Below are 16,346 nucleotides of genomic sequence, written 5' to 3'. Positions count from 1 at the left end.
CCCCCCCCCCCCCATTTCCTTTTCTAATCATTTGCATGGAGAAGATGATTTTGGCTGTGGTATGAAGGTTAGATTGGAGGGGAAAGGCATGGAAGTTGGAAGACAGTAATTTAGGCTGGTGGTAATGAACTCCTGGATGAATGCTGGTGCTGGCTCCTGGTGTCCGTCTTTTGGGGATCTATGGGTTCATTATAAAGAAAGTAAGGGATTTTCCCCTAGATTAGGTGCTCTTAACTTGGGGGTCTGTGGATAGATTTTCTGGGGCTTTGTGAACTTCAATGGAAAAAAAATTACATCTTTATTTCATTTCAAATTACATTCTTTATGTCATAATTGTTTTCCTTTGTAATCTTATGTATTTTGTTTTATGCATTTGAAAACATGATTTTGAGAAGGGAGGGGTCCACAAGCTTCACCAGACTGACTATCAGAGGGGTCTGGGACATAGAAAAGGTTGAAACATCCTGCCTTAAATGGTCACTCACTCCCATGTGCTGCCACGATTTCCCTTCCCTTCTGCCCCAGGTTCATAACAACACCTTCATCCTGTCCTTTCATTAGGGATAGGGATAAGTAAGGCAAACACTCAGATAATATATCTTAGGCAACCTCCCAGATATTTATAAAGCTTAGTCTTTGCCAACATTCTCCAGCTATGAAGATTAAGAACAAGATGGTCCCTGCCCTGGGGTGAATTGGGCCAATTTACTTCCCCATCTCCTGTGAGATTTCCTCATCTATAACAATGAAGAGGTTGGGCTAGATGCCCTCTAAGGCCTCATCCAGCTCTGGGTCTATAGTCCTATGGGTGACGGTGTCCTAAGGCATTTTCCTAAGGCATTTTCTTAAGCATTATAAGGCTTGCTTTGGCTCCAAGGGGAGAAGGGCAAAGCTGGTGGCAGGGAGACACACACAGGTGAAAGGGGATGGGAAGGGCCGTGAGAGTGGGACCAGGAAAAGAGGATGGGCCTGAGTAGTGTGGAGATAGAATGGAAGCGATTGGATTTGAGGAGTGTGGGGGAGGAACGAGTCAGAAGATGGCAATTTTTTGAGCCTGGGTGATAGGGAGGATGGTGGCATCAGTGGCAATAGGGAAGTCATGAGGACAAGCTTCTTTGTGTAAGGGGAAAGATATGAGCGCCATTTTGGACATGTTGAATTTGAGGTACTAGTGAGACATGGGTCTGGAGTTGGGGGAGGGGAAAAGGGATAGGACCAGATAGAGTGTGTAGAGAGGAGGCCAATAGTAGACCCCATAGGGAAGCAACCCCATTAAGGGGCAAGGAAGATGATGAGGACGGATGTGGTGGGCTGCAGAGAGCACCAGCTTTGGAGTCAGAGGCTGGCCTGATTCTGGCTTTTTGGCCCTGATCAAGTTGCTTCCCCTTTGGCCCCTCAGATTTCCTCGTGTGTAACAGGATAAGGTTGATCCAGGTGATTTGTAAGGTAGCTTTTTCCCCAATGTAAATCTGGGATTCTATATTTCTTTTTTTTTTTTTAATTTTTTTTTAATTTAGAAAAACCTGGAAAGACTTGTATGATCTGATGCTGAGTGAAGTGAGCAGAACCAGGAGAAAGTTGTACATGGTAACAGCCGTGTTGTGTGATGACTAATATTGATAGACTTAACCCTTCTCAGCAATGCAAGGATCTAAGACATCTCCAAAGGCCTCATGATGGAAAATGCTATCCACATCCGGAGAAAGAACTATGGAGTTTGAATGCAGATCGAAGCATACTATTTGCTATTTTATTTCTTCTGTTGTTTTGTTTCCTCTTTCTGGTGGTCCCTCCTATTGGTTCTAATTCTTCCTTACAACATAACTAATGTGAAAATATGTCTAATACAAATGTATATGTAGAGCCTATATCAGATTGCCTGCCGTCTTGGGGAGGGAGAGGGAGAAAAATTTAAAACTCAGAAGCTTATGGAAGTGATTATTGATAAATCAAAATAAATTAATTAAAATTTTTTCCACTTAATAGTATTTTTTCCCAATTACACATAAAGATAGTTTTCAACATTCACTTTTATTAGATTTTGAGTTCCAAATTTTTTTTTCTCCCTTTCTCCCCTCCTCAAGATGGTAAGCAATCTGATATAGGCTGTACGTGTGCAATCATATCAAGCATATTTCCACATTAGTCATGTTGTGAAAGAAGAATCAGAACAAAAGGGGAAAACCATGAGAAAGAAAAAAAAATGAAAATAGTATGCTTTGATCTGCATTCAGATTCCATAGTTCTTTCTCTGGATGTGAGTAGCATTTTCTATCTCGAGTCAAGGAATAGTCTTAGATCACTGCATTGCTGAGAAGAGCTAAGTATCAAAGCTGATATGATTCCATATTTCAATGAAGTAGGCAGAGAAAAAACAGTCAGAGGGGTAGGAGGAAAGCTGAGTGAGTCATCTCCTGGCTTGGAAGTGGTTTAGGTGGAGGGGTTGTCATCAGTCTTAAAAACTGCAGAAGGGTCAGGGAGGATGAGGACTGAGAATAGGGCTTTGGATTTGGTGATGAGGACTTTGCTGACTGTTGGAAGACAGGTGGGGATATTCGGAAGCTAGTTTTCAGGGAGTGAGGAGTGATGATGTGTCTCCTTTAGCAAGCTGTTAACTTGCTTTTCATGATTTTCTTGCATCACTCTCATTTCTCTTCCCAGTTTTTCCTCTCCTTCTCTTACTTGCTTCTCAAAATCCCTTTTGAGCTCTTCCAAGGCCTGGGACTGATTCATATTTTTCTTGGAGGCTTTGGATGTAGGAGCTTTGACTTTGTTGTCTTCTTCTGGTTGTATGTTTTGATCTTCTTTGTCACCAAAGTAAGATAATATAGTCTGACTCTTTTTGCGCTGCTTGCTCATGATCCCAACTAATTACTTGAGTTTTAAACTCTTTGTTAAGCTAAGAGTCTGCTTCCAATGTGGAGAATGTACTGTCCCAAGCTTTGGGGGTTTGTACAGCTGTTTTCAGAGATACTTCTAGGGACTTGAAAATTTTCAGTTCTTCCAAGGTGCTATGATAAGGGGCAAGGTGTTTCCTCTCCACCGCCACAACAAGCTCCACCACATCAGCACTCCTCCTTGCCCCAGGACCTCCCCTCAGAACTGTGACCCAGATCCAAGCACGGGCAAAGCAAGAGATTCCTACCTCAGCGCTGGCAAATATATTCCTGCAATGCCCCTCTGATCAGCCACTCATTCCCCCTCAGTCTGTGGGCCAGAAGCTCAGGAGGCAGCCGCTGCCCTGGGGGTGGCAGAGACCTAGCTTCTTCTCTCACAGCAGTCACAGACTTTTCCAACTGACCTTCTAAGCTGTCTTTGGTGTTCATGGGTTGAGAAGTCTGGAAACCGCCATAGCTGCCCTCGATTCAGTCCTCTGAGTCCTGCAGCTTGCGTGCCCATGCCGAACTGCGCTCCTCTCCTTGCCTGGTACGATATACCTTTCTGATCAGCCATCCAGGTTGTCTTGGGCTGGAAATTTGTTTCACTGCCTTTTTGTGGGTTCTGCTGCTTTAGAATTTGTTTAGAGCCATTTTTTATAGGTATTTGGAGGGGTTTGAGGGAGAGCTCAAGCAAGTCACTGCTTTCCTTCTGCCATCTTGGCTCCACCCCCCTTCTTCCGAGGAGTGATGATGAAGGCAGGGGTGAAGGCAATCTAGATTTTTGCCAGAAGATAGAGCTGGGGTAGACGGCAGAGTTATAACTAAGGGGTTTGCCCCAGGGTGCCAAGAGTTGGAAGGTGCCAACTGAACATGCACTCTAGCTGCAGACAGGTGAGTATAGTTGCTAGTTGGCAAAGTTTATTGGGCAATGAGGTGGCTCAGTGGATAGAGCATCAGGCCTGCGGTAAGGAAAACTCATCTTCCTGAGTTCAATTCTGGCCTCAGTCACTTACTAGCTGTGTGACTCTGGGCAAGTCAATTTACCCTATTTGCCTCAGTTTCCTCATCTGTAAAATGAACTGGAGAAGGAAATGGCAAACTACTCCAGTATCTTTTCCAAGAAAACCTAGTTGTACACAACAACGAAACTGACCAACAACAAAACTATTACTTAAAATTGGAAGCTACCAGATGGTGCATACTTCCTCTCTCCAGCTATTGCACCCCTGGTGACCACCTCCCTTCCCCTTTGAGGCAGAGTGCCCTTACTGCCCTGGGGTCACTGTGCCCTTCCCCCAATTGAGTTTGTCTTAAAAGATTGACCTAAGGTGTTATTTAGGGAGAAGGATAGGGTTGCTGCCGTGTTTTACAAAGCTTGCCCTAGACTTAAGAATGGTAGTTGTAGCTCACCAAGAAGGAAGTAGGAGAGATCGATGGGAAAAACCCAGTGGCAAAGAAAGCAATCATCGGGCCAGCAACAAGACTGTTGTGGGTTGATGCTTCTGAAGGTGGGTGAGTAGTCCTGAGGTCCGAGAACTCTGCATAATTGGGCTCTGAGGCCCTACTAAGCATGATGATCTAGCTTTCTTTGGGTGAGGGATCCTTCCCTTAGAAGCTCATAACAATGGGAATGGAGCTCCTCTTCCCTGATATACCCCCCGTCTAGAACTTTAAAAAATTGATACCTTGTTTTTATGTAACTCTCAATCCCCAACCTATCTCTCCTCCCCGCCCTACCCACTGAGCTGTTGTTTGTAATAATGTAGCACCTTAAGGTTTGCAAAATGCCTTACAATTATGATCTCATTTGGTCCTTACAAACAACCCTGGGAGTTAGGTTCTATTATTATCTCCATTTTACAGTCGAGAAAACAGAGGCAGACAGGTTAAGTGCCTTGTCCAGGATCATACAGCTGCTAAGTGTCTGAGGCTGGATTTGCACTCAGGTCTTCCTGACTCTAGGCCCAGAGCTCTATTCACTATGCCACCTAGCTGATAACCAAGAAAAAAAGAGAAGAAAAAAATTTACTTCAGCAAAACTAACCAACACGCCTACTGAGTCCAACAATTTATAGAGTGTCTGACATCCATAGTCCCTCACCCCATTTATTTTTCAAGCCTTTCCCAGTTCTCAATGCTACCCACCTTGGGAATGATACTGCTATAATTGTGTGCCTGAAGAAGAATGCTCTGGGGGCAGCTAGGTGGCACAGTGGATAGAGCACCAGCCCTGGAGTCAGGAGGACCTGAGTTCAAATCCAGCCTCAGACATATGACACTAGCTATGTGATTTTGGGCAAGTCACTTAACCCCAATTGCCTTGCCACAAACAAGCAAAAAAGAAAAATGCTCTGGCAGCTGGGAGAAGGATTAGTTGGAGCAGGGGAGAGGATGGGAGACAGAAGATCCCTTAGGAGGCTAATACAATTCTGTAGGGGAGAGGGGGTGAGAGCCAGAACTAAGGCTGTGGCTTGTGGGTGAAGAGAAGGGGGAGATGTGAGCAGGGAGAAGGTAAAGGGGGAGTGTGGTGGTTGTGAAGCCGGGTGACTGGAGGCAGGGTGTTTCAGAAGAAACAAGGAAGTTGAGGAGAGGGGCCAGTTTAAGGGGGAAGATGGTGACACCAATTTTACACATGCTGAGTTTGAGAACCCCAGTAGGTGTGGAGGAGTCCAGTAGATATTCAGGGATGTTGGACTTCTCAGGGTAGATTTTAGAGCTGATTCTATGGGTCTGGGAGACATCTGATGATAATTGAACTCCTGAGTTGATGAGATACCCAAGGGAGTGTAGCCTATACTCCTCATTAAGAAAGCACATTTTTCCATTATGCATGGAAGAATCCTGTGACTCCTAGATGGGGCAACAGATAGAGAAGACAGGAAGACCTGAATGCAAATCCTGCCTCAGATGGTTAACAACTGTTTGATCCTGGGCAAGTCTCACTTAACCTCTCTGTGCATCAGTTTCCTCCTTTGTAAAATGGGAATAATCTATTTAACAGGGTTGTTGTGAGGATCAAATGGGTTGACTTATATAAAGTGTTTTGCAAACCTTGAAGCTTTATATAAATGCTAATTGTTTTTTTCACTTTAAAAATGTTTTCAATTAAATTTATTTTTAGTTTTCAACATTCACTTTAATAAGATTTTGAGTTCTAAATCCCCCCCAAGACAGCTTGCAATCTGATATTGGTTATACGTGTATAATCATATTAAATGTATTTCCACATTAGTCATGTTGTAAAAGAAGGATCAGAACAAAAGAGAAAAACAAGAAAGAAAAAACAGAAAACAACAAAGAGCAAGTAGTATGCTTTGAGCTGCATTCAGACTCTGTAGTTCTTTCTTCGGGTGTGAATAGTGTATAAATGCTAATAGTTCCCTTGAATTTTGTGGAGCTCATCCAGGGGACCAAGAAGATGTCACATTTTCACTTCTCCCTCACTTACCAGTTACAATCAGTAGCCAAGTCCTTTTGATTTCCCTTTCACTACATCTATCCATCCCCTCCTCTCCAGTCACACAACCACTGCCATAGTTTGGACCCACATCACTTAGGCCATGGCCACCGGGACCTTGGCCAGAGACCTGCCAGAGCCTGGCCATAGGAGTGGAGATTGCATGGCCAGTCGGTGAGCAGGGATTCTGGGAAGAAGAGCAAGATGTCTCCTAACACTGACCTTTCTGAATTGCCCATGAACCAGGCAGGTTTAGCAAGATGGTGTCTTTCCACCATTTTGTGACCGTAAGCTGGGGAGTGGGCAATGAAGGATTGTCTTCTCCTGTCAAAGCCTTCTGGAACCATGAATTAATTTCCTCGGAAAGATAAAATGTGAGTGATCACCTCATCCGTTAATGAAGTGGCCAGTATTGCAGGGGACAGAGATTGCTGGCCCTTTCACCAGAGCAGGGAACAGTCATTTGGGAAATCTCAATAACATACTTTATTTTTTTTTTCTCTCCCATGGGGCAAAGACAGACCAAAACTACATTTTCTTTTTGGCAATCAAGGTTAAGTGACTTGCCCAGGGTCACACAGCTATTAAGTGTCAAGTGTCTCAGGCTGAATTTGAACTCAGATCCTCCTGACTCCAGGCCTGCTACTCTATCCACTGCACCACCTAGCTGCCCCAAAGCTATGTGTTTTTGGAAGTCCTGTGGAATGAGGAAGGAGACTCAAACTATACCGAAGTCGTAGTGGGTGGGGGAGATAGTAACCAAAGTTGCGATAATTTTATGATATATTACAGGCAAATGAGTCATTTACATTTTGAAAACTCTAGCTTGAGAGCAGAGGGATCTGGGCCAAGGGGTGGGGTGGGGTGCCCAGACAGGTCCTTGCTGTAGTTAGGACAAATTCCTGAACCACCTGCAAGCGCAGCATCAGTCTTTCTTCTAAGCATCCCTCCTATCAGACAGGCGGGCTGTGTATTCCCTCCACACATTTACACAAAGATCAAAGCCCTTAGTTCACAGGACAGGAAAGAAGAGGATACAGGTACCAGTCTTGGGAGACACCATACTTCTGGGGCGGGAGGTAGATGATGAACTAGCAAAGAAAACGGAGGAGCGATCGGGTAGGAAGGGGATCAGTCAGTGGGTCAACGAGCATTTATTAAGCCCCTACTATGTGCCAGGCACTGTGCTAAGCAGTGAGGATACAAAGAAGTAATAATAATAAAAAAAAAAGTCCCTGTCCTTAAAGAGCCCCCAGTCTGATGGGGGGGGAGGGAGGGAAACAACATGTAAAACAACTATGTATAAACAAGATGTATGCAGAGCAAATTGGAGGTGATCTCAGAGGGCAGGCACAAGCAGGGGAGGGGACTGGACAAGACTTCTGCTATTTTGTGGATCCCTGGCAAAGGCAGGGAAGAGCAGTGCCCAGAACCCAATACAGCTGGTTACCCTCTTTGGGAGGTTGTTTTGAGGAAAGTTCTCTATCTACCATAAAGCATTATTGAAATGGAAGTTTTAATTCTTCTTAACATTTCAAAGGAAGGGAAAGGGAATAAGCATTTATTAAGCACCTACTATATACTAGGCATGCAATTTTTATAAATATTATCTCACTTGATCTTCACAACAACCCTGAAAGGTAGGTGCTATGGTTATCTCCATTTTAGGGTTGAGGAAAGTGACTTGCCCAGGGTCACACAGCTAGAAAGTGTCTGAGGCCCGATTTGAACTCAGCTCTCCACTGCACCACCAGCTGCTTCTATTTCAAGGATCTCAGGTTTTATCAGGGTGGGTAACCTGCCGGAAAAGTAGGCCAAAACCCTTCCAGGGTTTGGTAGCTGGTTTTTGAGAGGTGCTATGACCAGAAATCAAACCAAAAACCAAAAACCAAAACCAAATTCCCCTCCCTGAAGCCAAGCTCAGAAAAGAGGCTGAGCCTCAGATAAGAGACACACAGCCCATCAATAGGACTATATTCAAAGCCTTTTGAGCTTGGTAGGACCTCAATGAGGCAGCTTTCATGGATAATAAATGGAACACAGTAATGGTAAAAGAGGGATAGAAAGTGCTCAGGGACTCTGGGAGGAAGGGATGCCTGGAGGAGGCAGGGCCTGAAATGGACTGCCAAGGATTGGGGTGGGGAAGGGCATTTCAGGAATGGGACAAAATGAGATATGTCAGAGTGGAATGGCTCTCCTCATGTTCCCTCATCCTCTCTATCCAATAGGTTGCCACATCTTGCCTATTCCATCCCCGAGACATCTCTTGGGCTTGTCCCTTCCTCTCCACTCACACAGTCCCTAGGCCAGGTCCTCACTATTTTCCTTCTGGATTGTTTCCGTGGCCTCCTGATTGGTCTCCTTGCCTCCAGTTTCTTCCTTCCCCAGTCCATCCTGCACACAGCTGCCAAAGTGATATTCTTAAAGCCCAGGTCTGACCCTGTCGCTCTCTGCCCTAGAAGCATCAATGCTGCCCCACCACCTTCAGAATAAAGCACAGACTCCTCTGTTTGGTATTTAAAGCTCTCCAGCTTCTCTTCTAGGAGGGTTACACATTAGTCCTCCTTATGCACCCTCTACTCCAGCCAAACTGTCCTATTGGCTGTTGCCCATTCATGACATTCTGTTTCCTGACTCCATCTCTTTGCATAGGCTGTGTCACCTGCCTGGAATTCTCTCCCTCCTTACCTCCAAATCTTGGAACCTCTGGCATCCCCTAAGGCTCAGCTGAGGTATCACCTTCTTAAAGGGGTCTTTCCTGCTTTCCCCACGTGTTAGTTCATCCCAATCAATCAATCATTCAATTAAAAAGCATTTATTAAGGACTTATTATGTGCCAGGCACTGTAATAACCACTGAGGATACAAAGAAAAGCAAAAGACAGTCCTTGCCCTCAAAAGGGCTTACAGTCTAATGGGAGAGACAACACGCAAACAACTGTGTACAAACAATCTACAGACATCCCCCTTCATGGTTTCAATATGCTGAGGTTTGGCATAAGATATTAAATGGGAATTTTTTTTGGAGTTTTGTGGAAGCTGCAGACAATACAAGAAGGCCAGCAGATGGCACAGAAAAAGTTTAGAAGTGTATAAAATATATGTATAGTACTGTTTAATATGAACCCAAGTTTTTTTGGGGGGGGGGTAGGCAATGGGGTTAAGTGACTTGCCCAGGGTCACACAGCTAGTAAGTGTCAAGTGTCTGAGGCCACATTTGAACTCAGGTCCTCCTGACTCCAAGGCTGGAGCTCTATCCGCTGTGTCACCTATCTGCCCCTGAACCCAAGTTTTACAATATGGTATTGTAAATACCCCATAACAGAAAAAGAAAAATAAAAAATTCAGACTTCTTCTGCAAATGGAGGGCCAAAACATTTCACACAGATTTTCTAGATTATGAGGATGCCACACCCTTAACATCTGCAATGTGGAAGGGATAACTGTATATACAATGGAGTTTGGAGATAATCTCAGAGGAAAGACATTAGCAAAATCTTGAAAGAAGCCAAGGAAACCAGAAGGCTGAGGTGAGAAAGAAGGGAATTCTAGACAGAGAGACAGCCAGTCAGTCAAAATGCAGAGCCAGGAGATGGAGAGGAAGTCTTATGCAAGAAATAGTGAGGAGGGCCAGGCTCACTGGAGCTCGGAGTACATAGAACGGAGTAAGGTGTGAGGAGACTGGAAATGCAGGAAGAGGCCGGGTTATAAAGGGCTTTAAATGCCCAAACATAGAATTTTTTATTTGATCCTGAAGGTTAATTTGAATGGAGATTTGGGGTAGTGCAGAGGGCTGGGAGGAATGGAGGGGAGAGGAGACTTGGTCAGACCTACCAGTGTTTTAGAAGATCTTTTTGGATGGCTGAGTACAGGATGGACTAGACTGGGGAGAGACAAGACAGGGAGACTGACCATTACAAAGCCCTAGATCATAGGACCGCAGATTGAGTATTTGAAGGGATCTTAGTGGTTGTCTCGTCTAACGTCTCCATTTTACACAGGGAGAAACCGAGGCCCAGAAAACGGAGCTGATTCGCCCAGAATGGTGCAGTTACTGCATGTCTGAGGTCAAAATTGAACTCAGGGCTTCTTGACCTGACCTACTCTACCTAGATGTCTTACTTGTATTTCTAGTTTGTACATATCCCTTATTTGTGTAAGTCCTTTATTTGAGAGACAGTATGGTATTAGATAGAGAACAAGCCTTGGAGCCTGGAAGATCTGGGTTCAAGTCTCTCTTCTGCTTATAAACTGGCTGTGTGACCCCAGTCGTATCATTGACCTCTCAGAGTTGTAGGCAACTCTCTAAGATGGTGGTTCTCCAAGCGTGGTCTGAGGATCCCCACTGGTTCCCTAGACCCTTTTAGGGGGTCCGTGAGGTCAAAAATATTTTGATAATTTTGAGAAATGGCCTACTGCTAGGCCCTAAAGGATAGAAGTGATCCCATGTTTGTTTACTGATTGACCTCTGAATGTACAGGGAGGTTTTTATACACCCAACAGCTGACTCAGTTAGCTACATTTAGGGTTAGGGATGCAAGGCTAGAAGCTTCATCTAATCCAGATATATAAGGTTAACAAATTTTACCTATCACAGTGTCCTGGCGGTTGTTAGGGGGGAGTGGCAGTCTAGGTTACCCACTGATTGACTGCCCCTAAGAGTTCCCTGGAGTAGCCAGGTGGCACCATAATGCACAGAGTGCCAGGCTTGGAATCAGTAAGACTCATCTTCCTAAATTCAAATCAAATTCAAATTCAAATTTTACTAGCTGTGTGACCCTGGGCAAGTCACTTAACCCTGTTTGCCTCAGTTTCCTCATTTGTAAAATGAGTTGGAGAAGGAAATGGGAAACCACTCCAGGATCTTTGCCAGGGGTGGGGAACCTGCAGCCTTGAGGCCACGTGTGGCCTTCTAGGTCCTCAGTGTGGCCTTTTGATTGAGCCCAAGTTTTATAGAACAAATCCTGTTATTTGTATAGGGATTTGTTCTGTGAAGTTTGGATTCAGTCAGAGGGCTGCACTTGAGGACCTAGAGGGCCACATGTGACCTTGAGGCTGCAGGTTCCCTACCCCTGAAAAATCCTAAATGGGGTCACGAAGAGTTGGACACGACTTAAATGACTGAAGAAAACACAAGAAAAGATTTCCCTCCCACCTAGTCTCTGTGAATCTGCCCAGCAAAAACAATCAGATCTAAGGGCAGAGACCCCAGGGATCAGAGCTCTCAAGTGGGGTACACATTCCATGACATAAGTAAGCCGCCAGGCACTGTTGTTTCCTGATGGGGCTGGAGGTTGAGGGAGCCACGTACTTTCGTGCCTGTGAATAATAAATGGCCTGACCTGGGATCCTCCAGGCCTTATTTTCCTTCTTGGTCACACTAATAATACTGACATTTCAATTTCTAATACTGTAAATATTGCTAGATCTCATCCACATTAACAAAAGCTCTTGGTAGGGTAATTATTGTTCAAAAATTTTTCAGCGTGTAAAGGAATCCTGAAGACAGCACATGGGAGAATTGCTCAAGATTCTAAATTGCAAGGAAAGTGCTGACATGCTTTGGTGGAGGAAATTGCCTCATCTGGGAGGACCCAATGTCAACGAAACCACAGGTTCAGTCCCTATCCCTGTATCTGCCCTTTACTGATCTGGGAACTTGTTGGGGGGCCCCAATTTCCACCCCTACCCATTGAAGATAAGCTTCTTGAAGGCAGGGTGGAGTCTGTGGAAGGAGTGTTGACTTTGGAGTCAAGAGGGCCTGGATTCAAATCCTGCCTCTGATACTTATTACCAAGGGCAGGCAAGCCTCTTAGTATCAGGGTTTTTGTTTCTGGTTTTTTTTTTTTTTTTAAGGCAATTGGTGTTAAGTGACTTGCCCAGAGTCACACAGCTAGCGAGTATTAAGTGTCTGAGGCCACATTTGAACTCAGGTCCTCCTGACTCCAGGGCCAGTGCTCTGTCCACTGCTCCACCTAGCTGTCCCCGTCTCAGCTTCTTCTGTAAAATAAGGGGGTTGGAGCAGCTGGCCTCTTCCAGCTCTAATTTGTGATCCTATGCCTGTAGCACAGTGCCTGGCTCATAGTAACCACTTGTTTGATTATTGATTGTTGTTTAGTTGTGTCTGACTCTTTGTCCTGGTGGACTCTTGCATGCCAATGCTATCCATGGGGTTTTCTTGGCAAAGATCCTGGAGAGGTTTGCCCTTTCCTTCTCCAGCTCATTTTACAGATGAGGAAACTGAGGCAAACAGGGTGAAGTGACTTGCCCAGGGTCAAAAAGCTAGTGTCTAAGGCTGGATTTGAATTCAGGTCTTAGTGACTCCAGGCCCAGTGCTCTATCTACTCTAGCACCTACCTGAGAAAATAATAATAATAATAGCTATCATTTATGTAGCACTTTCAAGTTTGCAAAGCTGCCTCTTGATTATTGATTGGCTGGAGTGAAATAGTGTGTACAGGGCAGATGTGAATGTTGACCTAAGCTGTCACAGGGGTGTGTGAGTGGGTGGGCAGGTGGCTGGGGTGGTGGTGTCAGGAGACTTTGAGTACTAAAGATGTAGAGTCAGTTCATCTCAAAGGTAGGGCAGGTTAAGCTCACCTCCCTGCCACAGGCTGTCAGGTCCCTGATCGCTACCAAACTCCCCTGCCCTTTACTCCCCTCCCCTCGCCCTTCCCAGTCCTGTCTCAGCCTCCATCCCTGCAGCAGGTGCTTTCTACCAGGCAATAGCAGAGATTGCCCACATTGATTGACCACAATGGACCAATCTTCAGCCCTCTCACAATGGGAAGAAAGGGAAAGAAAGTGTGTTTCTGTAACAGGATGGCTTATTTGCCCAGAGGATTCATTAATGGTAGGATTTCAGGCAGTGTCATTTGGGGAAGAGAAATCTTAGGGCACTGGGTGATCTCCTGGGCTCCCAAAGCACTCCCTTCCCCAGAGAGACACTCCATGATCCAGCCCCTGCTCTGCCCTCCCCTCAGCCTTGGGGCCTGGGGTATTGGGAAACCAAGGTCCTGGAGCCAAAATTGGAAGCCTCACTTGCCCAAGACGGGAAACCACAATCAGCACTTCTTCTTCTGGGAGATGGAGAAAGGTGGGGAGGGGCTGTGGGTGGGGAAGAGAAGAAGGAGGCTACGTTGGGGACCAAGAGGGGCTGTCATCCCAGAGTCTGGCAGATTCTTACCAGCACCTTCTCAGCTCTGCTCAAAGGTGAGAAATGTCTCCTCCCCTCCCGCTCTTCCCTCCCCACCCCAAAGCTCCAATGGCCCCCATCTTTGGAAACTATTATATTGACTTTCTTAGAAAGAACCCAGATGTTGCAGTCCCTGTCCCACATCCAGTGAGGGCTTTGCTCAGTGGCCAAGTAAGCTTGTTTTCATTGGGATAGCTGATTCTGAATTTCCTTTCTTCCTAGGGGCCAGTGGGATGAAGACTGCTTTCACCTGCCTCTTCCTCATCTTCCTCATCCTTCCTGGGCACCTGGTCCAGCCTCACTGTTCCCTAGATGATCTCTTAAACAAGAAGATCAAGGAGCAGGCTAGCTCCTATGGTAGCCACAGCCCCTGGACATAGATTGACTCCAACCTTGACCCTTGTCCCAAATCTACACCTGACCAGCCTCCTGACCTAACCATGGCCCCTTGCCCCAAATCCAATCCCAAGCTAACCTGAACTAGACCCTAACACTTTGCCTGACCCATCAGGATCCCCCTGCCCAATCTTCCTCTGATTACTGGTCCCAGAGCCCCTTAGAGTAGGTTCCGATGGGAACAGGAGGGGACCCAGCAATAGAGACATGGGATGGTATGGGAGCTCCTTGGCTGGCACCCTGGCAGGAGAAGGCTGGACAGGAATCTTATGGCCTTTCTCTTCTTTGTAATGGTTCAGTTCTGGCTGCCCTTCACAAGCTTCAAATGACCTGCTCCAGTGTTACCTCTCGGGGTGCTCTAGCCACCTGCCCCTCAGGTAAGTCTGGAGCCTAGTGTTCTAGCCCCAGCTTCCCCTCTCCCAGGCCTCTGGTGTCCCCTACCCACAGGGGTAGTATCCAGCCCCCAGCCTCCTACTCCTCCAGGACCCTGGTGTCCAAGCCTCAATTTCCCTCCCCTGAAGGGGATAGAGCCCCAACCAGGGCTCCAGAGTCCAAACCCCAAGCTCTCTTTCCCTTCCTTCTCCACCCAAGACCTCAGTGTCTAAACCTCAGGCTCTCTTCTCCTCAGGGTCCATCGTCACTGGCTGTTCATGTGGTTCAGCCTGTGGCTCCTGGGATGTTCGTGAGCCCACCATTTGTCACTGTCAATGCGCTGGAATGGACTGGACTACTGCCCGCTGCTGCAAGTTGAGGGGCCAATGATGAGCCAGGACAGAGCCTTCCCTTGCCTTCTTCCCACCAAATCCTTCCTGAGTGTGGCCTGCTCCCGGGAGCCAAAGCTAGAGGTTAAATAAATGTGGCATGTGGTCAGAGTGTCCTGAGTGATTGCCGAGGGGCAGGATAGGGCCTGCCCAAATTTTTGCCCAGCCCTTTCCCTCTAAACCAATATGCTTCTCCATTGGCCTCAACCAGGGAGGTCCCAGACTTTCAGGTACTGCTAATGAGGAGCACTTGACACGCTGGGATCTTGAAGGGACTGAGAGGTAGAGTCTGAGCCTGGATACCTGGGTCTTTGGGAAAGGACCTTGGCAGGTAGTTTCTCTGGAAGTACTCCAGGAATCCCAATTTCCTGTCCTCCAATTCCACAGGGAGAAGTCTCTAGTTGGGGTGATGGATCCCAGAAACGGTGGAGTTGGGGAATTGTCTATGAACTCATGAGGAGGAATATATGGAGGCTGAGCCCAGTTTAGGGTCATCTGGGAGACTTCTACTCCCTTTGGCCCCCACCCTCCAGGGAACTTGGCCATCACCAATGTGGCTTTTCTGCTATTCTGTGTTCACTTTACTTACTGTCCAGCTGGGCAGTTCATGTATAAATTGGTCAACTTTAAGATACCAGGCTTAGGGCTGGACTCCTGGGTCCTGTGCACAAGAAAGCTGGGGGCTGGACATCCAGGCCTTGTGGGAGAGCATAGAATGGAGCAGATGATGAAGGAAAGGAAGAATTTCTGATGGGACCAGTTCTAGTCCCAGCTGCTCAGCCCATGTGACAGTTTAATCTTGACTATGATGGTTTCTCTTCTCTCCCTCAGCTCCCTTGCTTCTCCTATACTGCCCTACCCTACCACCCTGGGCTCCTTAGATTGGTCCCTGACTCCTCCCTCCCCTCCTGACACTGAAGCCTCCTAGCCCCTTGAAGTTCCCCAGGGTCCCAGGGAACCTGCCAGATTTGGTGTCCAAAGGTCCCAAGGTTAAGCAGCCCCAGTGTCCAAGTTTTGAATGGTCTCAGCATTATTAGTCTCTCCCTAGTCTTAACAAAAGTTTTCTCCTCTCCTTGGAATGCCCGCACAGCTCAGGCTGACCTCCTCTAGCATCTTCAGTATTTAAGTAGTTAGGGCCCTGCTCACCCCTCCTCTTGGTTAGAATTTCTCTGTCTTTTTCCCTCATTTCCCAAAGGGAAATGGGTTCTTTTAGAACCATTGAAGGATTTTGGGGACTGAAAGATCTGTGCCCTGGGTAAAGGTCTGTGCCCTGAATCAAGGTCTATGCCCTGGTTGGATATTCCATGCCTCTGGATGATAGTCATACTTTTCCTGGTTTGGCCTCTCTGTTGTCACCCATACAGATGACTGAGGGGCAAAGAGATGAGAAAGGGAGAGTACAGTAAGAGGCACACACTATGTTGCCAATAAGATGTACACACATACACACATACACACATTAACACATTATATATTAGCCTCACTCCATATGTGCACATAGGCATATATTCATAGTTAAGTGCACAAAAACTAGAAACCAGCTTCCATATGTTTCAAAGTTCTACATGCAGAACTTACACACTTTCACAGACTTCCCTCCCCATTCTATGCTGTCCCTGGTGCTGAAGTTGAGGGGGAGAGAGGATGGAGAGGGAGGAT

At 46.3% G+C, this 16,346-nt stretch overlaps 1 protein-coding gene across 2 annotated transcripts; it reads left to right on the top strand.

The window, feature by feature from the left end:
• Positions 1 to 4,247: 4,247 nt before the first annotated feature.
• Positions 4,248 to 14,799, top strand: RETN (resistin). 2 transcript variants are annotated; one of them, XM_027844161.1, is made up of 5 exons: positions 4,248 to 4,387; positions 11,821 to 11,950; positions 13,753 to 13,887; positions 14,226 to 14,303; positions 14,555 to 14,799. In XM_027844161.1, exons 2-5 carry the CDS (start codon positions 11,848 to 11,850, stop codon positions 14,686 to 14,688), a joined length of 450 nt encoding a protein of 149 aa, XP_027699962.1. In that variant the 5' UTR covers positions 4,248 to 4,387; positions 11,821 to 11,847; the 3' UTR covers positions 14,689 to 14,799. The 2 variants fall into 2 exon arrangements, with proteins under 2 accessions (XP_027699962.1, XP_027699965.1); XM_027844164.1 differs by lacking the exons at positions 4,248 to 4,387; positions 11,821 to 11,950 and adding an exon at positions 13,439 to 13,547.
• Positions 14,800 to 16,346: the final 1,547 nt, after the last annotated feature.

This window comes from Vombatus ursinus, unplaced genomic scaffold, assembly GCF_900497805.2.
Source record: "Vombatus ursinus unplaced genomic scaffold, bare-nosed wombat genome assembly UNPS02014935.1, whole genome shotgun sequence".
NCBI lineage: Eukaryota > Metazoa > Chordata > Mammalia > Diprotodontia > Vombatidae > Vombatus > Vombatus ursinus.
This window is presented reverse-complemented; position numbering and strand designations above follow the sequence as displayed.

Coding starts and splice junctions, on each gene's coding strand:
- RETN (XM_027844161.1), top strand. CDS start 11,848: ATGGGAGAATTGCTCAAGATTCTAAATTGCAAGGAAAGTGCTGACATG. Junction 11,951..13,752: donor CAATGTCAACGAAACCACAG/GTTCAGTCCCTA, acceptor CTTTCTTCCTAG/GGGCCAGTGGGATGAAGACT. Junction 13,888..14,225: donor GGAGCAGGCTAGCTCCTATG/GTAGCCACAGCC, acceptor GTAATGGTTCAG/TTCTGGCTGCCCTTCACAAG.